Source organism: Corvus kubaryi, unplaced genomic scaffold (assembly GCF_017639235.1).
Source record: "Corvus kubaryi isolate FWS band 111438036 unplaced genomic scaffold, C.kubaryi_AGA036_p1.0 132, whole genome shotgun sequence".
Taxonomy (NCBI): Eukaryota; Metazoa; Chordata; class Aves; order Passeriformes; family Corvidae; genus Corvus; species Corvus kubaryi.
The window spans coordinates 3,690,441-3,714,415 of NW_024580666.1; the positions used below are offsets into that span (position 1 = coordinate 3,690,441).

The following is a 23,975-nucleotide window of genomic DNA, read 5'->3' on the forward strand; positions in this document are numbered from 1 at the left end:
CGTGCACAAAGGCACACTGAGTTTGTAATGAGACTATTCTGTAATGCTTACACAAACTGATTGGGCAGCTCTGCCAAATAATTGCCTCACACACTGCCTCAAAATCTTTTTAGTATTTAGGCTCCTTTGGGAGCCAACTCACACCACTTTGGTCACCTAACTGTGTCCACAGGCAGGAGCTTGGGGCACTCTGGGGGCAGGATTCAGCATGCTTGGGATTGCAGAGCTTTGGGATGTGCTTGCCTATGTGAATGAGCAGCTATTCCAATTTTGAGGCAGCTAAAGTGAAAATAGCAGTGATTCTGCTGTAGGAAATATTTCTTCCTCCTGGAGACCAGTCAGGATGAGAGATGGCCTTGTAGCTGAGATACACTTGGATAAGAGTTAGGATTCAATTTCTATCTGTGCTACAGATTTCCTGTCTCGAGCTTGACTAAGTTGTTCAGTCAGATCAGGCCTCATGTTAATTTTCCATGTTTCTAGTACAGATAATTGTATTCCCCTTATTCACATGGGAATTCTGCAGATAAATACATTAAATGCTATGTGGTTTTCAGATGCTATAGTAAAAAGAGAAAGGTTATATAAAACATCAAGTAAAGCCAGAACTCAGGACTGGCCTTTAATTTGTAAAGCAAGGCTATACTAATGGGTAATTCAAACCCATCCTACTAGACATTCATTATAAAACACCCCCCTCTGCAAGTAAGGTGTCTTATCTACTGGTAGACAAGAGCTGAGAGGGAGAAGTACAATTAAATATGTTTATAGCAGGGCTTGGCATGAGAAACTGGCAGAAGAGAAATTATGCTAATGTCATCACTGTTGTTTCCAGTTGCTGCAGAGAACCAAGAATTTGTTAATTCACATTGTTTGGCTCTGTAGATTTGGTGTCAATACTTGGCAAAAAGATGGGCACAATAAAAACCAATTTACTTTAATCTGGAGACTGGTATTCTAAAAAGTACCAGCCTGTCTGCTGACACCTGGCTATTTATGATATCTCTAGGAGTCAGTTCTGATCTTTGGACTCATTAAAAATATTTTATGCAAAAAGTATTTAAATATAGCTGATGTCAGTGACTTACTACTAATGCTAGCAATGAGATTCCCTGGGGGAAAGGACAGGTTTCAACCTTTTAAAATAGCTGCAAATATACCGGACAAATTCCTCCTAAGGTCAGACAGGGCACTGAATGCACTGACAGACCTCACCACGACCAGTCTCACCTGGGGCTCACCCCCTCTGCCCACAGGCCTTAGTTTCTGCCTGGGTTGCATGGCAGGTGTGCCTGCCTCCAGCTGTGCTACAGCTGTGGCCACGTCTGGCCGTGGAACAACATCCCATCCCTGGGCCATGTCTGACCATGGTTCTCCTCACTGCCTGGCCTCTGCTCATCCCTGTCCCCAGGGAGGTGCTCAGCGCTGGAGGCTGGGGCCACCTCCCTGCTCCCTGTCACCCCTGCTCCCGAATGGAGGTGGGACAAGCCTGGCTGGGAGGACTCTGCCCTGCTGCCCCCGTGGGGCTCCCCGACTACAGCCAATCTGCACGTGCTAGCTCCAAGAGAAGCCCGGAGGTCCAGCTGCGGACCCTCTGAGTAACAGCGGCACACAAAGGGGGCAGAGGGGGGACGAGCCCCTCACCCAAGGGAGCTGTCTCTGAGCCTGATGGGAGAGCACACAGGTGGAGGCAAAGGAGAGAGGGGACTCCTCATATCGGTTCCACACAGAAATTCACCAACATGAAAGGAGAGGAACAAAGAGCCAAGGATCTGAGGGTTTCCAGGGGTTTTATAGTGGGGATAGGAAAGGCGGGATAAGGGATACAGCCAATAGGATATGGGATAGGAGGCAGGGTTGAGAGCAAGGGAACCAATGGGAACAACACATAAGAGGGATTTAGGGAAGGAGCCAATGGGGTGTTGAGTAACATAGAACTTTCCAGAACTAATACATATTAACTTAAGGGAAATGAATATACATGGCCTTGTACATAAAATAAGAAGCGGAAAACGTTAACCAGCCATACAAAAGTATGCAAACCGCCGAACTGGGGAGTTCTGGGTTCTCACCCTGACTGGAGTGGGTTGTTAAACCTCGGTGCCTGACCACCACAGTTTGGTATTGGTTGGCTTCTCAGGGGTTGGCGTAGTTGCAGGCAGTTGCACCACTACACCCAACAGTTCCCAGTTCTTGGAAGCAGCTGGCCCCCGTGGCATCCTGCCTGTGAGGGATCTCAGGCTACCTCAAGCCCTGAGCAGTGCAGAGTTAGGCCTGCAGCTGCATGAGACTTTTTCCTACAGGTCTGGCCTGACTCGTGGTTTAACCCTGGCCAGCAACCCAGCCCTGTGCACCAGGTCACTCATGCCCCACCTGATCACTCATGCCCCACCAGCAGGAGAAGGGAAAACACTGGAAAATGCACAGTTTGAGATACAGACAGTTTAATGGGGATAGCAAAAGCTGCATACACAAACAAAGCAAAACAAGGAATGAATTCACTGCTTCTCATGGGCAGGCAGGTGTTCAGCCATCTCCAGGAGAGCAGGGCCCCATTACACCTCCATGTTCTCCAAGTAATGGTTACTTAGGAAGACAAATGCCATCACTCCAAACATCCCCCTTCCTCCTACTGGCCCTGCCCAGCCTTACTGGAAGCCCTTCCCCATCAATCCTGCCCTGGTAACACAGCCCCAGTCCCTGCCTGAGCTACCCCAGATGTGATCACACCTGTGCAGAGCCATGGACCTCACTGATCCAGACCCTGAACCATAGGCTGAGCCCTGCTTGACCTGGGTCTAACTTCATCACTATGGGCAGGCTGGCAGTCCCTGGGCTCTGTCTCACCCTGGTCCCTGTCACTGGGACAGAGCTTGCCCTCAGAGCCATCTTCGCACCATAAACCTTGTCTGGTAACCTTCTCAGTTCTGGCTGTTCCCTCACACCTGCCCTGCCAGCTATGCTCCCGGCCCACCTGCACCTCTGGCAATGCCACTGGTGCCACCGAGAGGATGACTTGCAACATGCTAACAGCATGATTTCCTGGAATTTTGATATTTACAGCTGAGTTAGGGCAGCACAAATAGAAGTGGTACAATTAGAGGAGCCTGGAACCTCTCCCCTCTAAACCCCACTCCTTCATACAGCTGCTGCAGGGTCATGTCTACACATGCACTGCTGTGCTGAGCAAAACACTGGCTGAAGCACCAAACCCACAGAGCAAAATGAACATGGGAGCTGGATAATTATCCTTGGGCAACAAGGGTTCTGAGCTTCATCAGGCCTTCAGTGCTCTACAGACCACATTGTCTGCCTGCACTGTTCCGCACAGATGTTATCCAAGCTGTCTCAAGGACCTGCAGTGTGCTCCCCAGAGCAGCATGGACTTAATCTTGTACCTTGCCGCTCTACCCTTCGTATGGGCAATCACAATCACAGGGTGCATTCTTTCATATTTCTCACTGATGCAGGAATATGAAATTTTAGCAATTGCTTTCATAATAATAGTGAAAAAAAGATCAGATATTTCCAGGTTGTTCACAGAAATTGCATGTGGGAAGAATGAACCAGGGAGATAAGGGGAAGAGAGGCAACCTTGGTAGGGAAAAGCTGAAATAGAGACCAAGAAATTTTCAGCTTTAGTGTTTAATTTCATGCAAAGGAGTTTTGGCACCTGCTCCAAAGGTTATGTAGTAGATTCATTAAACAAACAGTAATTAGAAAAAAGCCCAAAGCACTTATACATATACTCACATGTTCCCTGGTTGCTGCACCAGTTTCTAGCATTGTTAAGGCCTGCAGGGAAATAACAAACATTCAAGACTTGCTTCTGGTTTTCTGAATTCCCAGTGGAGTTACTCAGTAGCACAAAGGATGGAATAACAGTACACTGTTTTCTATGTATTTTATAGAAAATGTAACATATAAAACTTTTTAACTGATTTTTTTTCTTGCTCTCTCTTGTCCACAAGCAATGTAAAGAATTATGTAACAGGGTGTGCAGAGCAGTAAAGAAATGCACATACAGTACATCTGGGGTTTTAACAGTGCTGCTAAGTGCAACATGTTGGGAGCACACATTCTGAACCAAATTTCCAATTTCACTGGAAACACATATTTTTTAAAAAAAGTCCATTCCCATTTCCTGCTAAATGTTGGCTGCCTTCTTTATGCAAGCATTGCAGTCCTTTTACGTATTTTTTTTAAGAAAGAAACAATTTGTTTAGTTTCTTAAGGGAATACAGGTGCAGAATATGTATCAAGATCCTGTAGTGAATACATGTAATAGTATTCTGAATCACTAGTTCAAACTGAGCTCTGAACATGAGAAGGAACGGTGTCAACATTACATCAGTACTGACTGGAGTCACTGTAGTATTAGTGAAGTAAAATATTAAACCTCCAAGCTTTGAAACAGTTGCATGTTCCATCTGGATATGCATATCCTCATCTGGAAAAGTTGCCTCCTTAATCCATGAGGATTTAAACTCAGCTGGTTTAGTGACCCACTCTATTGCTTCCTTTATTTCCCATTTTTGCTTTGCATTCAGCATCTGGGATAAGGAAAATAATACTCAAATACAGTGAAGGTTTCTAGAGAGTTATTTTTTCTGTCAAACTGCAAAATTTTTATGAAGTGGTAGAAATTCAGGAAATAGAAAGCAAATGAAAAGTTGGAATTGCTGTTCTGTCTGTATTGTACTTTTGGCTATGCTTATGCACAGTTGCAATGACTGTGTCAATATCCAGACTAGGTTCAAACCAAGCAGATCAGGACTTGTAGGAAGTAGAGCAGTCTTCTGTGGGAATGAGTATATCTTGGCAGCACATACTTAAGTACAGCACCCTAAAACATGGACATGGCTGCCTGAAATTTTCAGCAGAAAAGCTTCTTGACAAAAAAAAAAAAAAAAAAAGTGCAGTAGTTTAAATAAGATGAGTTTTTGAAGCAGAATTTCTCTCCCACACAAGGGAGAAATTTTCTGTCTATAAAAAATGAATCATCTGAAAATTACATCATAATTCCTCTGCAGGCTCTTCAGGTCTTTGCCATCCTGTATTCACAGAGTTCCTGGTTCATGATTTATGGCATCCCATGAAAGCTTTGTGCTGCACTGCAGCACTCAGAGTAGGTCAGCAGCTGTGGTGTGCCAGTGAACATGTGGGGCAAAAGAATCTGACCCAAAGCAGTCAACAGAGAAGCATTTCAAAACAAAAATGGGTGACTTCCATCTACTTCTTCATTTTCATTCAAATATTTTAGTTTGAATAACTTATTTTCCAGCTTATTTTTGGCCAAATACACATTAAAAATTATTAACAGGCTTTACTCTGGAAGCCTCCCTGGATGTAAAAACCACTTTAAATCCTCTAGAAGAAAATCCTGGTAGTGGGGTTCTGCTGCAGACTCGAATTTCTGGCACAGAAGTACAGGATAAAATTCTTAGTAATACAACTACTTCGGTCATATTCAATACTGCTCTTCATTGAAATAGATCAACATCTGTTGACATTATTCAGGATTTGAAGAAGGAAAGAGACAATATTTGTTCAATAAATGCATATAAGAGCTATTTCATCTAATGGCTTTAAACAGAAAATAACATAGTATAGTAGCAAAAAGGTGATATTCATAGTTATTTTGTCTGGGCCAATCATTTCTTGCATAAATCTCAATCTGCAAATATCATCCTGTAGATAAGTGCCCACTTTTACTTTGAACGTATATGCATACTTGGAACATGGAATAGATCACTTCTGAATGATTAACGGGGCCATAAACTGGAATCCATAAACTAGATTTTAGAATTTTAGCATCACTGTCTTACAGAAGGAACTTTCTTGTTACTTCTCCTCCCTTGTGAGTAAGCTTCATCCTACTCTGAAAATCAAGCAGCGATGGCGTTTCATAAATCAACGGAAACACGTCTATCTTCACTTGTGATCAGCCCTCAGCTTTCCCACACCACTCCTGTTCTCCTGCAATGCAGCATTATGCAGTAGTGGAAGGGGGGGAGTGTCTGGGAAGAGATACAGAAGCAGAGTCATCACTGCCCATACCACAGACCTGCACGAGTTAGACCTGGCCCAGTTTGTCCTTTCAAAGCATAAAACACAGAAGAGTAACACTCAGTGCAGGCGTTTACAATACATTATCCAGCCTTCTCTCAGGGTCTATGTGTGCAACTGCAAGCAAAACTACATCAGTTAGTTATACGTCTCCAAATAACTCCACCACACTGCATCTAGAATATTAATTTACACAAAATTAGAATAAGCTTTTTATTTCTTCCTCACAAGTAGCTAGAAGAAACCATCAGAAAATGAGATCAGATGTATCAGTAACATACAGCTGAACCAAACTCCTCAACCCAGCTAACTGTAAGAAATAATAAATTTTTCTAATCCTGATGTGAACATCCCATAACTTGGCAACATTATTTCTAGGTATACCAAGTTGTATATTTTCTGAAAGAAAAATACCAGCTGTATTAATTTGATCTGACACCAATAAACTGAGACAGAAAGGCACATGCAGCTCTCTCTGGCAATAGGGATGCTGTTTATGAAGGAAGCCAAGGGCCCTCTGCTACTGACAGTTCCAGAGTACCCCTCGAAGTGACGGCAACTAGAATTTCTAGAATAAACCATCATTTATCACATTTTGAGGTTCATGTTGACTCTGAAGAAGACATCCCCATTTCTCATCCGTGAAGTTACCACAGGTTCAGGGTACTGTGCTTCTCAGCTATCCAAGCACAGATTTTATGTATTTTCATTAACACTCTTAATGATCATATTTTTGGTTAATTCATAGCACTCCCCTCAGAAGCCCCATGTGCATAAGCCCCTTGCTTAAACCAACAACAGCTCTACCCATGCAAACTCATTGTTACACACAATATACCAGCAAAGAAACTTCCATTTCTATGTTAGTTCCTTGGGTATATCCTCATTCATAAACACTCTGCCTTACTGGGAAAATCACTGAAATGGTATTAGGCCCACTTTTTTACCTCCCCAAATGAACCTGAAATGATACCTTTTCAGTCAGTCCAGCAAAACTTCTAAGTGTTTAGGAGCAAGCAGTGAGAATTGATCATCATCTGTTAGCATTTCCCACTTCACATACTATTTAAAATCTTACTGCTATAAAATTGAACATTCAAACCTGATTTAACTGGTGATCTGAGAAGCCCAGCCAGGAAGAGGATCCTGAATAAGCCAGATATCCATACTTTAACATTTTCTGTTCTGAAGCAGATAAGAACAATTACAAGTCAGGCTGTGTTTTAGTCAACAGCACATAATTTTGTTAAATAATACATCAAAGAATGTTCTTTGGGAAAACTGAAGGATTGGAGGCATTTTTACTTCTTTATTTTCCCCCAAACCCATCACTTTAATCAAATAGACCAATTTTGCCAGATAAGCCCTTCCCTCTTCTCCCTAGCTATTTCACTGCAAGACAACTGCAAAGCAGATAAATCCTTGGCAGCAGCAGAGAACAGGACAAGCTCCTCACTAACCCAGTGCAAAGAGTTACATGGCAAAACATCACCAGTGTGGCACAAACCTGAGTTTTGACATTGCTCTCCTGGTACACACAAGAAGATGCCAACAAACAGCAGGCTTCATCTCACACAGTCCCCTTCCCACTCTCTAAGAGATGCAAACTGTTTTCATCAGGTACAGATGTATTTAAGCTCACACCTTTCTTTTTTCCCAAGCAGACCATTTTGGAGTATTTCTGTAGGGGAACAAGAATGAATATCAAATTAGACTGAACTGAACTAAATTCTCCTCACACTCCAGAGGTGATCATTACATTTCCTCCAGCCTGTCGGTCTCACAGGCTGGTGGTGTATTCCTGACAGAGTTACTCCCATCAAAACTAATGAGACAAGGCCAGGATTAGGAAAATGGAGGGTACCAAAACTCCAGCTTTGAAGGAAAGATGACTTACCACAAGCTTCCCCTTCTGCTAGCACACCAGTAATGTATATGTATTCCATGCAGAATAGCAAATGCTTGGCAGCCTGCTTCAAGCATGACATATAAAATAAAAAACCCCATAGCATGATAAAACAGTATGATGAAAAAAAGATTAAGTAATGTTAGTCAGTTGAGGAATGGCTGTCAATCTTTTCCCTATTTTTCTGAAGCAAGCAGGGAGTTGAAACAGCAGATATTCTAAACCTTCACAACCCCCTTCCTCATCAGCTTGTGTTGCACTGCCAAATGCATGTTTGCCTAATTTCATGGCTGTGAGTACTTGATAATAAGCCATTTTCAGCTTCTTTTTAAACTCTATCCAAGCAGGAGTAAGAGATTAAACAGGAAAGCCAAGTTACACTATTTTAGCTGTCAAATTAAAACAGAGAAGCAACCCTATTCTCATACCTCCTGCTCTCAGAAAAGGAAATAGCAAGTTATTTTAGAACAGGATCTTTTAGATCTTAATACTGAAGGGAATTTCCCCCAAAATGACTGATCACTCCAGCAAACAGATCAACACATTAAGCCCAAGCATTTACTAGCAGACAATGGTAGCACAGGCAATTCAATTACCAAATTTTTAGTTTTCAGCAAGGAGGTTTTTTGTGAAAAAGCCCCCAACCATTTAAAAAACTAAGCCAAACTCCCAATTATCCAGACTTAAAGAAAAGCAGCTTCTTGTCCAACTCCTAAACAAAGACCTACAGATTAAAGCATGGTCTTTAAGTACACAGCTTCCTATAGCTTTAGCCATCAGTCCCCACTGCCAGCTGTGACGTGAGAGTGGGCAAGACAAGCTGTACAGCTTCCCCAGGAGAGGGGATAGTTTGCATCTCTGCTTGAGAGCAGACACGTGAAGAGGGTCTGTTGGGAGGGAAGGACTTCTCTGGGCAGAAAGCAACACTCCCCACCAGGGACACAGCTTCTGTCTGAAATGAGCTGTAAGACCATTTTAGTCTGGACACCAGCTAAAACATGTACTCTTCTAATAGGGCCCAGTTGCCTTTAGACTTTCTGACCATGTCAACCTGTAACTTTCACATAAAGTAGAAAACAAAACAAATCAAATAACTCGGACCACAGTGATGCCATAACACACAGGTGCTTTTGTCTTTATGATGAAATGTCGCAAAGTACAAGTAACATTTACATTTGGCACACAAAATGAATTCCTGACACCAAAGCAAAGTGGTTAACAACAGTGAACAAGAACATTTGACACTTTCTATTGAAAATCATTAAGGATGAAACATTATTTTTGACCTGCTTTCATTATGGAAGCAGTATTGGTAGAGTGATTATTGGAAAAGGTGTGGAGAGATAATGACTGTGGGTTTGTGAGAGTCTGTAATACACAAGTATGTGAAAGCTTTGCCCTCTAAATTTCTCTTCTTTAGTACAGATTACCACCAATACCACAAAAACTTCCACTACGAAACATTTCTATGGTTAATAAAATGAATATGAATGAATATATATCAAGTTATTACAAATTACTCTCTGCCATCAATAATATATGTTATCAAACAACAGCATGTTATCAATCAATAATAACATCAATCAGTACTGTGGTACAGCCAATGACAGGAGCAGCCAAGTAGTTCTGTATTATTTTAGATAACTACTATTTATCATGAATGAAGCAAATTTATCAACAACATAACAGCAGATATTTTTATGATTACTTATATTAATATTTATGCTATTGACATGAAGTGAATTAGATTTCAAAAGCAACCAAACCATCTCAAAAGGCAGGAAAAACCTGGGGGACCAACCCTTCCTGAAAGAGAGGAGGACAGACCCAGACAGTAAGAGAACTGGTAAAGTCCCAATTCCAAAATAATCCATATCACAGACTCTTTTTTTAGCCAGGTGTCCCTAGGGAGAGCCTAAATGCTCATAGAAAGGTTGTGTGGGATTCAGCCAAGAAGTTCTCAGGCTCATTTTTGGATAAACATTAAGTGTTTTTTATATCACATAGTTGTAAGAGGGTGTCTTGGGGTGACTTTATGCTGTGTATCCCCTATTGCTGCTCTATGCCCAGAAATTAATTTTGTGCCTTTCCGTGCCTTTAAATGGAGCCTGAGAGGGGGGGAGAGGAAAAAACCAAGTGAACTTTTCAAAGCAGTTGTTCAAGGACACAGATACACTCTTCTCTGCGTTCTTCCGCTGCAGTAGCAAGAGCAGAGGAAGCACCCTGCTTGCTTTTCAGCCAGCTTTTGGCTCCTTTTCTCCGGAGGGAGACGGAGAGTTGAACTTTGTTTTCCTGTGACTTCCGTTTTTTCCCTTCTTCTCTTCTGGACTGTTTCAACATCAGAACACATTGGGAGAATTTTCCACTGAGGCCCTGGAGGTGGGCCCACGACCCAGCTCCAAGGAGAAGGAAAGAGATTACACCTACAGAAGGACTCTGAAATTTCTCCAGGATTCTCTCCACAGCGAGAGGTTTTATTATTTAGCATTATTATCCTTTTCCTGTGTTTTTGTTAAATAAATAGTTTTTATCTCTTTCACTTTCATCCAATGGAAATTTATTTTTTTTCCCGAACCTGCTGGGGGAGGGATGGTTGTAACCTGCTTTCTATCAGGGAATATTTTCCTCCAAATTTGTCCAAACTGGCACAGAGGGAGTGGGGCATTGAGCAGCCAATAGATCCTGTTTAATTTCTATTTTTCACAGCCAATTGGGGATGGTGTTTTCTGTTCCTTCAGAGCTATTTTATTTCTTCAGACTGTTTTTCACCTTCACATGACAAATTGCTGTTAGTGTCTCCTTGTTTGGTGTCTGTGGATGTCTCTGGTTTCTAGGTACCTCAGCTGCACTTCAAAGAGACCAGCTGCCGTTTCAAAGGATGTTTTTCACTAGTTCACAGGGCTGGTCCCCAGGCTCACAGTTCCAGGCTGGCAGACCTTTCTCTGTCAGTTTTCTTGACTGGACAATATCTTTCGTTCACTAATTTTCCTTTCTAACCAGGCCGTCTTTATGACCTCACATCTCTGCCTAAAAAGGCTATTTTTAATAAATAGTAACATGCTAAGTATGCAAGATTTGGCTCCCAGGTCAAGAGCATATTCAGTAGGGAAGCAGCTAAAAAGTGAAAATCTCAGATTAAAATATGCGAGTAAGAAAGATGAAATCAAGAGAAGGGTATACGAAGAAACAGGACTAGGCAAAAATATTTTCTTTCAGAAATGCCAGAGTTCCACAAATTTACTCTGTAATGTTCTGACCAATTTCACCACTAAGCGCTGTGCAGGAGCTACAGTTTTCCATCCTGCAAAAATTAAGCATGGGCAGAGTGTCCAAGAACTCAGCAATGCTGTACTTTATTTGATACTTTAAAGCCAATCGTATGTATAGATTACTTCAAAATCAAGACCACATGCAAATAAGAGCAACCAGGAGCAGGGAATCTCTCTGAATTAATGAGCATACTTACACTGAGGTCCCATGGGTGTCACCTTTCCTTCTGGCTCACAGAGCTTTCAGAACAGCAGCTATAGCCAAGTGCACAGTGCCCTTCTCTGGTCCAATCTGTTGAACAAACAAATGGAGACCCCTCAGTGTCATCCACAGTGGTTTGATACTCACCTATGTCTCAGTTTCTGTTAAATGATATTTTGTTTGCCGTGGTTTCAAAGACAGCACTGTTGATAACACAGCAAGGGAAAAAGTCACTGATAGTGGGGGGGGGGGGGAAGAACAATTCACATTGGTTAAAAATTATGAAAAACAGAAGATGCAGAAATGTGCAACTTGCATCAAATACCCCCCTGGAATTCTGACTGGTCGCTTTCACACTGGCTTGGCTGAGAACCACATGTATTCCCAATTTCCAAGAAGGCAAATGGAACTATTTTGTGAAAATTCACACCTTGCATGTTTGTTACTACCGTTTTCACAACAGCACCCTCAAATGTGTCTTACCCAACTAAGCTGCCTGTTGCTGGTAAGCTCTCTGGAGAAGCCTCCAAAGTTGTTGACAATTTCTCCCATGTCTCTATTGACCACATGAATAAAGAAAGCCTTGACAGCACATATGACTGCCAAGCATAGCCGAATTTACTGCCTCATTACATCCAAATGCCTATAACAGAAGGACTGTGGCCCCTTTCCTCAGCTGATACTTTGAGAATTAACCTTTTCAGACAGCCTGTGAATTTGAAGTACCAGCATGGAACCATTCATTTTGCGCCCAGACCTGGGTGGCCACTGTCAGTTTAGCTGAGTGGCCATGTTGCATTTTATACTTGCCTGTTTCCAGGTGCTGATCCCTTCCTCATAAAAATTAATAATCACAAAGGGCTTTCAAGATGAAAGTTATTCTGTATCACCTCCCACTCCACAGAAGAAGAAAACAGCCACCCTAGACTGGCAGTCCAAAACACTGTTAAGGACACAGAGGCCGTCAGATCCCATTATCCTCTGAGGAAAACAGCATTTCTCCAAATTAGACAGCCTTTACATACCATCCCTTTGAAGCAACTGCTGCATTTCCCTGAGTTGTTTTGCTACTTGCAGTCACGTTCAGGTTGTCATTTCCTCATGAGGCATTCTGTTTCTGGCAGTGAGATAATGGCAGTTGGGCTCCAGCTGTTTCCGGTCCCCAAGACTCAGGCTGCAGCTGAATTGGTTTTTTCCAATACCACTAGTCAATGTCAACATATATTCCAAGCAAACGTTTTTGCCAGGGTAAACCACATGCCAATCTTCTTTAGCAAACTGCAGAGTGTCAGAGAAAGGACAGACACAGCATAAGCCTGGTGCCAACCATCATTTTCTTCAGCAGCATGGAATAAACAGTCTTGAGAGTTGAGACAGTGATTCCAGTTCTCTGAGTTCTCCCCTGCTTGGGGTATTTGCTTGAGATATGAGGAACCGGTGTCTGAAGCACTGTTTTGTAAGAACTCCTTTGCGTGGTTCTGCCTAAGACATTTTCCTTGCCTGTGTCTCAGTTCCTATGCTGTTCCCACCTGCATTGTGGGAATGACATCCCATCCCGCTTTTCTTGGATGTGATGAGTCATGTACTACAGTGCCTGAGGTCATTTATGTATCTAGGCAGGTTGTACTACGCACATTTCACCCATGACGACGGGGAGGGTTTTCAGCTTCTTAGAACAAACCAGGTGACACACAGATTCCAATTTGAGGCTGACTAAAGATAATGGTTTATTCCTAAAGAAGGTTAAAATAACTGAGTATGTACCTGCCAGATTGCTGAGTGATTAAAAAAAAAAACCAAACCCAAACAAAGGAGACGTTTCTGTGAGAAACAATTGCAAAGGTAGATTGAAGGAGGAAAAGGCATGATATCGTCAAGTCAGAGGTTTTGTGGGTGTTCAGCTGAGTGCTTAGAGGGTTTTGATATATTCATAGTGTCAGTGAAACAGACTGGAATGGCAAAGAAGGAAGTGATCATTCTCTGGTCTAGGGGTGAAAGGGCACTGCTGCAAACCAGTGATGTCTGGAAGTTACACCAAGGTACAAGAAGGGAGCAATGAGAACTGTAGGGGAACTCATGGATGTGCTCACTGGGCAGTGCTTGTGGAACAGTCACAGAAGCTGTGTCCTGTCCCAACTGCCTAACAAAGCCTCCTGCCCCCCTGGCCATGTGTCTGAGATGTGGCAGCTCAGGGACCTGGGAAGGCAGATCCCACTGACAGTCACTGCCGTTCTCAGAGGCCAAGGTCCGGCACTCACCCACATGTGGGCTGTCTGAAAGGTGATTTGCTGCATCCCTAGGCCCCCTGGGCAAGCCTCAGGCTAGAGATCCATGCTCCATGCCATCTGTATGACATAATTGGTACACTGGCTGTGTGGCAGTCAAATTGCTGCACAGGGCCCACAGGTTTTACACAAGTTTTTATCTTTTTTTATTTTTTCTGAGTAGCTCAGGTGCCCGTTGTAAGGAATAATGGGAAATTGCTACAGCTTTTCTTCTCTAAGCTCAAGACCAGGGGTCAAGGTTGGTAGGTGATGCTAAAAGTTGCCCATCTGAAAGGAAATGTTCAGTTGGCCAAATGCTAGATTCTGGCTGCTGCTTGATCATGGTCTTCAACTTGACCCTGGATGAGTCAAAATACCTCTTCTCCCTTTGACAGAGGATAATGACAGAGATAATGACACATCTCATTTGTTTGAGAGTGTGTGAGAAATGCTATGTATTAGGCAATAAGGTTGTTGGGCAAGATGGTAAATGCCTTGGAAACCCCTGGGAGAGATGCTGCCTATCAGTAGATTTCTGTTTATTGCATGGCATAACAGCGTCTGTCTTGGAACAAATGAAGTCCAGGCTATTTTGTCAATAGATCAAGAGCATTTCCACAAGATAGGCTGGCCTGGCATAGTGGATGTGTATCCCACTAACCTCCTGAATGCTCTTTGTCATCCCCAGGTTACAGGAAGGGTCATTCCTTCCTACCTTAATGATCAATTGAATTTAGGGGCATATCTATTGCTAAGTATATACAGCCTTGCTCTTCAAAACACTTAGTAGCAGTCTGAAAAGGCTGGGGCCATTCTAATGACAGTGGAGCCAGAGCTTATATTTAGCCTACTAATCTGCTCATTATAACTTTAATTCACTGAAGCAATTGATTGAACTTCAGTTCCATGGGGGGAAGAAAAATCTCTCCTTGCAAATGGCAGTTCTTCGATAAAGATGTCAAGAAAATGAAATGGACAGATTTTGATGCAGTCACTTTAACAAGTAACACTAGACTAAAATGTAAATATGGAAATTGTTTCTATTGTACTTCTAGTCTTTTAGCACAATGGAAATAACATACATTGATGGTAGTCATAAGCCACTTCAAAAGACAGAATCATTCCAGAAGTGAAGAGAGTAGAGCAAAATCAAAACTCCAGTGAAAGTAGTACAGATCTGACCTTGCTCTAATAAAGCTGCTTAATTTTCCAGGCACATTCCACTTAAAAATTCCTGTTAATTGTCATATGTGTTTGTGCTATTACTGCACAGCTACATGATGGAGAAATAAAAGCTGATCAGTTGTGAACACCCCAGCTAGAACTGGGAGGAGAGGAAGGTGGGTAGAGGGATGTAAGGAACCAAAGTTATCTAGTCACCAGCTTTCACTCTTAGGAATGTGAACCAACACTCTTGCCTTTTCTTGGGAACTCTCCAGAATGACAGAATCACAGAATTGGCCTCCTTGGCAGGACTGAACAGGGGCTGCAGTCTAGCACAGTCATTCACTGTTCACAGCACACCATGAGCATCTCCCTGAGTGGCATTTTCTACACTTGCTGGAGAAGCAGTGAGCAGTGTTCACTGTTCTCATGATGAAGCAGTCAAATGATTAGATGTTCTCCTCATGTGCGACACTTTTATAATAGGAGTCATGCTGAACTGAGATTTATCATATTTTTGGTTTTGAAAGAGCAGAAATGCTTACTTACCCTTCCTTACTGCAGCAAATACACCCCTGGCACTTCCAAACACTGAAGCCAAGAGAAGAATCAACAGCCATTTAGCCCCGGGAAGGCTGCCCCAAATGTGAAAAAATGTGTGTGTGGGAATTAATGAATGGTGAATCCAGCAGCTGGCACCTGTGGAGGTGCAGGAAAAAAAGGCGACTCGTTAGCATGCCTGGGATGGATTTTCAGGGCTAAAGGTAAAATGCACGGATCTGTCTGTTTCCCAGTGTGTACTTAGCAGCAGCCTCAGCTAGAGACTCAATAACCTAGCAGCAGGGCACAAAGGAGAGGGGTGAAGTGCTCCTACTGGGAGCAGCTTTTTGATTAAAGAAAGGAATGCTTTCACAGCAGTCAGCTTTCCAGTTGGTACATGACTAATTCATCAAGACTGCTTGTATTCAGGTTTCCCTTTTCGATTTCCAGTCTGTTTCTCAGACCCTGCTGGGTTTACCTAGGTACCTGTCCTATCTTCTTTAAGGACAAAACAAAAACAACACGATGGCCAACATGTTTCTGCTTGCCTTCAGTAAATGAAATACCAAGAGAAGATGGACAGTGTTCTGTAAAAATACACAGTGCTATAAATACTTTGATCGCCTAACAAGAGTGGTTGTTAGTTTGACAAAAACTGTCCCCTTAAAGAGAATGTTAAAAAATATAATCAATGTGCTACCTACAAAAAGCACGTTTGCATGCAGAACTATCAAGGGGAATAAGCTCAAAGAGTAGGACCAGAGAAGAACATGGGTCCCATGGGTAATGCCTGAACTCTGTGAAGTTCCTAGACACACCATATCCATACATGGAGAGGAGGGAAACCTGACACAAAATCCTGCATCCACACACATTCACCAGGAAAGAAATGCTAAGCTACCTCCCAGAGTCTGATATGCTCTCTATTTGGGATGCAGGGACCAGTAACACTCTGGTCAGGCTCTCAGTATCTTTTTTTTGTTTGTTTTTTTAATTTCCTAACAGCTGATGAAGGTTCATTCTTAGAAATGAGAGCAAAACAATGCTTGGGACTCCCCAACTACTATGAAGGGGCTCTGCAAGAAGCCAGTCAGGGTGAGCTGCCCAGAACCACCACAGAGAACAGAAGCAGCACTTGGCATTAGCCTTGCTCCATTTCCACTGTGCACAAGGGAACAGATGCTCTTCAGTTCCCCTGCACTTCTACCTCCTTTTCAAAATATGACAGAGAGGAGAACATATGACATCTGCCATGCTCAGCCTGCTTCCCTCTGCCCAGTGACGAAGTGTGGTACCTCAGCCGCTTGCCTCCATCCTTCTATCCCACTCTTCCCCTTTCCTCCCCTATGCTAAGGGAGAAAGAAGCAGGGAAGCTGTTGCTGTTTCTGGAGCTAACACTCTCTCTGTGTCACTAAGAAAAAGTGCAGAGAAAATAATCTGGTCCTTGAGGAAATGTTAAAAGTCTGCAGCTGAGGGTGAAGTTCTGCAGTAGGTTCTGCTTCCAACTCCCAACAATCTCAAAACAGTCTCTCACAGCTAACACCCAGCTAGCCAGGATTCTTGATCAGAACCCAGGTTTTATACTCAAGGCTGTTACATCAAAAAATAGATACAACCACCTCATTTCCATCTCCTGACTCTTCCCATCCTGTCTTGGAAGGGTGTCTGTCAGAGACATGTATTCGGGGGGGAGGGGGCTCCCAGCCCCACACCGCAGTGCCTGGAAGGTCAAAGGCAGTGTTGTCCCTGTACTACGATGAGGCTGAAGTGGGAGCAACGTGTGTGGCTATGAAGGCACCTGCACTTTCACACGCTTGCACAGAGCCCAGGTACTGACTGCACAAGACAATAGTTACTGGGTGAATCACAGTTCTGGACTTCAGCAGTTATCTACCCAGACCTGCTTCTGGTGCCCAGATCAGCTGTTCCAATCTAGCCCTAAATTCCTTAAGCCAGGTGTGAGAATTTGAGTCTCCTGCTTGCAACATACTGCTTAGCTTACGCTGAGTGCTCCTGTGGTTTAAACCCAACGTGACCGTGACTAAGTGAATGTTGGGGGAAAGTTGGCACAAATACAAACATCTACAGCATCTCCATGGAAAACTTAAAAACTGAGTTTATTGAATAGATGAAAATAAATAACAGAAGTGGGGGCTCATTAAGTTTACTTCTTTATACTCATTTATACTTATTCCAGCTGTAGATAATGTGTTTTAGAATAAACAGTATTGTAGATGACTGTGGATAAGACAGCATTCCGCTTTGTTTCAGCCCATCAGCAAACTCTAGAAGTCTTTCTTTAAACAAAAAAAACCCCAATCAACCAAAATAACCCACCAAACCCAAAACCCCTCCAAACCTTTTCAAGGCTACTTTTCAGTTGTAAGAGCTACTCACAAGCCTGGTGAAATGACAATTCAGTGGTTTCAAGGATAAGAACACGTAAGGTTCTTTTCATAATGCTTTATGCTAAAGTAGGAATGTACTTTATCTAAATAGTAGGATCGTACACATGTTTTATGTTTGGAATTTTACTCAAAAATACTATGAAAATATTCTTAAAATACTACAACTTGAAACAATGCATGACAAACAGTCTGCAGGCCTAGCATGCAGAATGGGAATCACAAGGCTCGGATGGACAACAGGGAGGAGTACAGATTACCAGAAATTACATGATTGTTCTCATTAAAAGTAGTAAAACATTAATTACATTACAGGAAATACTAAAAATACAGTAAACTTTGCAGTTTGTAGGTTCTGTAAGAAGAATGGTTTTTAGTGCTGCATTAGTTATTACTGAAACTCAAACAGTACTAGCCCCTTGATCTACAGTGGCACTGTATATACATGCCAGGATCTGCACTTTGAGTCGTTTGTTGAGACAGGTAACATTCAATGAGGTTGAGATAAAACATTGGCTATCACAAGAACAAATGTATAAAGTTCCCTGAAAAATTGGACAGAAGTGAACAGTGGCTGCTAATCCCACACAAAGCAAGAGGAAGGATATGTGCTTGCCTTACAGCATGGCAGTGACTGCCAGCTGAGAGTTTAAGTTGGACGTGCTCTCACAAGAATCCCAAGTCTGTCTGTCTGTCTGTCCACCACGGGGGTTTGTTTTAAGCCCAGGCAGAACTGTTCTAACCCATTCCTGCCAAGGACCTGTGAACCAGTCTAGAAAATATCTCCCTTTTAACAGCAATAATGCACCATGAACTCACAATCCTGCATGGAAGTACATTAAAACAATTTACAGAGGATAAAAAAAACCCTCATGAATCTTTTATTCCTGTCCTTCTCCCCTCAATGTGAAGGCTACTCTGCTTTTGGCCCCCTCCCACCTTCTCCCCTCCCCCACCTCAAATAAGCAGATGCAATCAAGGTGAAATTTATTTTGAACCAATTCTGCAAAACAGTTCAACAATGTCATACTTTATAAAAATACTTAGTTACATAATTAAACTTATTACTATTTATATAAAAAGTGTGAATGTGAATTTTAAACTCTGTTAGGGTAAGAACCACATCAAGGTCTTCAGGTGAAACAAATAAATTTTCATAAACATACAAACTCTTTTGGAGAAGTTTTATAATACACAACCATTTACAATGAACATGTTCATTAAGTTAGTGTTTTATTCCTTTACTATACAAGTGTTATTACAATGAACTGTTCCATTCAGTAATTAAAAATCCATACAATGCCAGTGTCATTTTTGGCATTTTTTTGTTATGACTGTATTAATACATAAACTCATATGATTGTGTTATTAATTTTAAAATATTTAGAAAAATTAAAATTTCATAATATTTTTGGGTTTTTTGATTATTTTCTCTGTGTGTTTTTTTGTTTTGTTTTTGTTTTTCTTACAGAAAGCCCTTTTAAAATTTGATAACCACGGATGTATAGTTGATGAGCAATGATGAGGGAAAATGAAAAATCATGGCACTGTTCCTACACAGATCTGTTTGGTAGTTGGATTCAATGTAGTGTAAACGCATGAATGTTAAGTTTAGTACCAGAACTATATTACCAGCTTTTCTGAATTCTTTTGTTGGATAGCTTTACAATGATAATATGAATTCCAAGCTGGTAACTAAGTAAGAGTGTTTCAAAATTAAAGTATGTAAGCTTGATCAGAAATTCAAGAACCTCATGCAAATTGTTGCGTTAAAGACATGACGTTATTGCTTGATATGTCAGTAGCCAAAGAAAATAAATCTAGATGTAGTGTCAGCTGGGCTGAATGCCAGCAAGTTTCATCACTTGGACAATATTAAATATAGTTTAACCCTTTAGTTTTTAAACTTTCACATTTTCTTTTGTTTATTTTTAGTTAAATAATTCTGTAGGAAGGGCAGAAGTGGGAAGAGCAACTGCATGTAAGTGTGTCTTAATAGCCAAGACAAGCAAAAGTGCAATCAAATCCCTGAACTAGTGACAGATAGCACTTGTGGCACCCACCCTCATTAACACTTACAAGCCACATACAACAGTACCAAACCTCTCTGAAAAAGGACTAAAAAGTGGCCATTTACCAGCTTCAGTCTTGCTTTCCCAGTGAACTTTGTTCAGGTAGTCTTCCCATACAAAATCTTGCTGTTGCACTGGAGCTTTAAAGATTAAAGGCTTTCCCCCGTGATTGTATTACATAGCTTCAAGTTCAAATATCATCATACTTTATCAACACAATTTTATAAAATATTGCCTCATTTTCTAGTTACCTTCATTATTCTTAATTAGCTATGCAGAAAGAAAAAAGGAAAAATCTCTCATGCTACTTTCCAGTTATATTAATACAAGTATTAACACAGTGCATTATGCTCTCTAATCTCACTATTGAGGTCTACCATTTAGATCAAGTTTCTCATTCACTGTTCCAATTTCTCTTTTTACCTGCCTACCCTAATTAAGTCCATGAAAGCGGAAGCTTAAAGATCAATACTATAAATCAAGTACAGTTGTACCATCTTTTGTTTTGTGGGGGTGGGGGCACACACACGTAGTTTTAAACACAGGGAGTTTTACGGAACTGGAATAGAATTGCTTGGTCCCACAAAGTTCTTCTGCTTTAACAATGCCTTATCCCAAGATCACTAATTCCAGACAATTCTCTCATTAGTAGAATGATTAGCAAATATTGGGAGAATAAAGGATTTGAAACATTGTTTTTTCTGCTATTGTTCACACCAACACTTATTTTTTCTGCCCCGTATTTTCAGTAAGCTTCCTTTGGACCCTGAAAATAAGTTGGGAAAGAGGAAAAAATAAAAACATGTCATTGGTAAATCAGAGTATAACACTTTAAAAGTGGTTTTGTGCAACTGCATTATGAAATTCCAGTTTGCCATTAAGAGCATGCAAAGTAACGAAGATTTTCTTTCCTGTGATTCCTTAGAGACTTCAGGAATTCTTTGCAAGTCTTTTAGATTTGGCAGATTTGTGCATGTTATATAGACTGTTGGCTTATAAATTGTCTCCAGGCTGGTACTGTGGTTCTGTAGCAGTAAAGTAGTCCTCCAAGAAAGACTGTATATACTCAAATGTTGGTCTCTCATCAGGGTCCTTCTTCCAACACAGTTTCATTAACTCATGGAGAGACTCTGGGCAGCCTTGTGGACAAGGCATCCTGTATCCACGTTCCACTTGTTCCAGAACTTCTCGATTCACCATTCCTAAAGGGAAAGCATATTAGCTCTGAATGACATTATGCAAAGAACAGGTTCCCAAAGTTTTTCTTCAAGAATCTCTTCAGCTGCAAGGCATGTGGTTCTGTGAGAACAGAACCTTTAATGAAAATGCTTTGTAGTGAATGAATTTTTTACAATTTTGCATTAAATAAGTTTTCTGAAAATTACTTTGGTACACTGGTAATTCCTCAATACCTGGTCCTTATTCCGTATGTACGCTTTCTCCCTTTCCCACTGCCTTGGACCTGTCCTTTTAGAAAGGAGACTCAAGCACAAATAGCTTCTCCCTGCCTTAGGTTCCACTCAAGGACCACTTAATTTGAAACCAGGCCAAGAAAAACGCTTTATATATCCCTAACAGAACTGCCTTACAAATTCCAGACCCAGCAAAGTATCTGTTGAAATATGTTTAGTTTCAAAAAACTGGTTTAGCAGGTTCAGTGTACTGATGCTCTCTGTTGCCTGGGAAAATGTCAAAAGTAGAAATACCAGGAACAGACAGATAGGAAACATAAGGATACCCACTAATCTGAAATAAACTGTCAGTCACATTTAGAAGTGCTATTATCTTAAAACACTTTAAAATATGCAATATTTAATCTGAAAATAAAACAAAGTATCTTTGTGAACAAAGGAACAAGTGAGGTGTGCCTAAGTTTTTGTCTCTGCTTGTCAACTGTGGGCTCTGAATGAAAGCAAAAAGTACAAAAGGTAACTTCAGAGGCACAGAATACAACAAAGAAAAGAAAAATCCATTAAATTTTCCTGTTACCTGGATATGGCACTCTCCCCTTAGTTACCAGCTCTGTCAGTAAAATTCCAAATGACCACACATCCGACTTGATTGTAAACCGACCATACAACGCTGCTTCTGGAGCGGTCCATTTAATTGGAAATTTAGCTCCTACAAACATTGGAAAGAGATTCTCAGTTTTCCCTTACTAATCCATAATTTGCTTACATTTCAAAATATTTTGAAAATAATACTGCACTAAAAACAGTTTTATACTTTGCTTTATTGATAAAATTCAAGGTGGTATCGGTGTTTTAATATTTCTCAAACTAGGGCATAAACTACTGGCTACAATATCTGGAACCACTAAAGACACCTGAGAATGTGTTAAATATGTTTCAAAAAGTGAACCTGATGAGCAACTTCTCTGGAATCTCACTTCTCTTCGAACTGTAGCATGTTTATCCCCCAAAAATAATTAAAAATGCTTTTTGAAAACACAAACAAACCGCCACATAACTTTGAACAAAAGAAGTTTACTAGGACTGCACTTAGGTGAGGGGGTCACCTAAACATAGCTGTGAAAAGACACTTACATGCATGATATTTATTCATGAAGACACAATACACAGGCATGTTCTGCTAAATGTAATAGTTCTAAGCAATTAAAAGGCAACCGGTCTTATTAATTAAATTAATTGGCCTTACCTTGTCTTGCAGTGTACTCATTGTCCTCTATTAACCTTGCTAAACCAAAATCTGCTATTTTACACACGAGATTGTCTCCTACAAGAATGTTAGCTGCCCGGAGGTCCCTGTGGATGTAGTTCATTCTTTCAATGTAAGCCATGCCATCTGCAATCTTAAAAAGAAAGTGTTATGAAAGGTTATTTTTCATGACTATATACATTTATCCCAAGCACTGAGCTGCACCCCTTTACTTTAGCTCCATTCCCATTGTGAAAGTATAGAAGTATAGCATTGCAACCCAGAGCTCTGCACTGATTACTGTGTCTGGCTACAGAGTATCTGCTAATTGCAAACCAGACTGTTTCCTTTCTGACAAATTAAAACCTGCAACAGAAGGTGTAAGACAGAGCAGCATACAATAGCCAGAGCATTTGATATTTATGTTTCGTTGATATCTGATATCTCTTCTCTAAGCACAAAATACAGGTTTTTTTGGTACCTGAGCAGCCATGTCAACCAGCTGTGGGAGTTTTAAGTATTTCCCTTCCCCTTCTTTAAGGAAGTCTAGCAAGCTGCCTGTAAAACATGAGACATTTGGGGGGGAAGGAGGAGAAGGAAGAAAAAACCAAAACATTAATTTGACCTGAAAACACAAATGAGATTTTTTTCCTAGACATTATAATTGACACATTTATCTCATGAAATCCGTATTTGAAAATCCATAATTTACCAGAATATGTGACCCAGTAACGAAGCCCATGGTTACCTCCATGCTGGTAACTGGTTAGTGCAACTCTATCCAAGTGGTTTGGAATCCACTTCGATAATGCAGATAACTAAACAGTAATAAATCAGACTGCTGTTTTTGGCAATACATTAGAATTTTCCCAATGTTGCTGGTATCAGTGCTCCTCCTAGCTGGACTTTCTTCCATTGTACGGTTTATAATTACAGAACAAAAAAACCTCTATGCCTTACTTACATTCTTCTGCCACCCCCAATCATATACTAGAGGAATTATTCTGAAATTGTTGCATTTTCTTTCTTACAGGGGAAAACAAAACTATCTTCCATTCTTTATGATACCTTATTTTCTCTCATTTATATAATGCAATTGTACCCAGAACATTACATGAGCAGCATCTGAAATCAGTTCCAAGGACCTGTGCTTCTGTTAAGACAGCAACCTTTAAGTGTGCAGTAAAGCTTTGTCTCTACACAACAGCTTTCCCTACAGGTGGCATTATGTCATGAGATGAACGCACATGACCTCTTTCCTAAGAAACTGCTGAAGATTGGTAACTAATCAGCCTTGTCACAGTCAAAATTACAGCAACAAAATTACAAGTGTGGCCATGATGGGGAAAGAAACCACTTGATTGCATATCCTGAAGTGGATTCATAGCAGTAACTCTGAATTAGATTCCTCCAACATGACTTTAGT

At 41.2% G+C, this 23,975-nt stretch overlaps 1 protein-coding gene and 1 long non-coding RNA gene across 3 annotated transcripts in view; both read right to left on the minus strand.

Annotated features, from left to right (window-relative positions):
* Positions 1-3,463: 3,463 nt before the first annotated feature.
* LOC121665266 lies at positions 3,464-12,923 on the minus strand. The gene is made up of 5 exons (XR_006016302.1): positions 12,472-12,923; positions 11,442-11,536; positions 7,577-7,750; positions 7,172-7,254; positions 3,464-3,795 (listed from the first exon to the last, which is right to left on the minus strand). It is a non-coding gene; the product is annotated as an uncharacterized LOC121665266 (long non-coding RNA).
* Positions 12,924-17,506: 4,583 nt separating this feature from the next.
* Positions 17,507-23,975, minus strand: part of YES1 (YES proto-oncogene 1, Src family tyrosine kinase) — a 51,106-nt gene continuing 44,637 nt past the window's right edge. For both annotated transcript variants that reach the window (XM_042030268.1, XM_042030277.1), the window contains exons 9-12: positions 23,031-23,107; positions 22,550-22,703; positions 21,881-22,012; positions 17,507-21,093 (exon numbers count right to left, since the gene is read on the minus strand). In XM_042030268.1, coding sequence (XP_041886202.1) covers positions 20,885-21,093; positions 21,881-22,012; positions 22,550-22,703; positions 23,031-23,107 — 572 coding nt within the window. In that variant the 3' untranslated portion in view covers positions 17,507-20,884. The remainder of the gene's footprint in view (positions 21,094-21,880; positions 22,013-22,549; positions 22,704-23,030; positions 23,108-23,975) is intronic.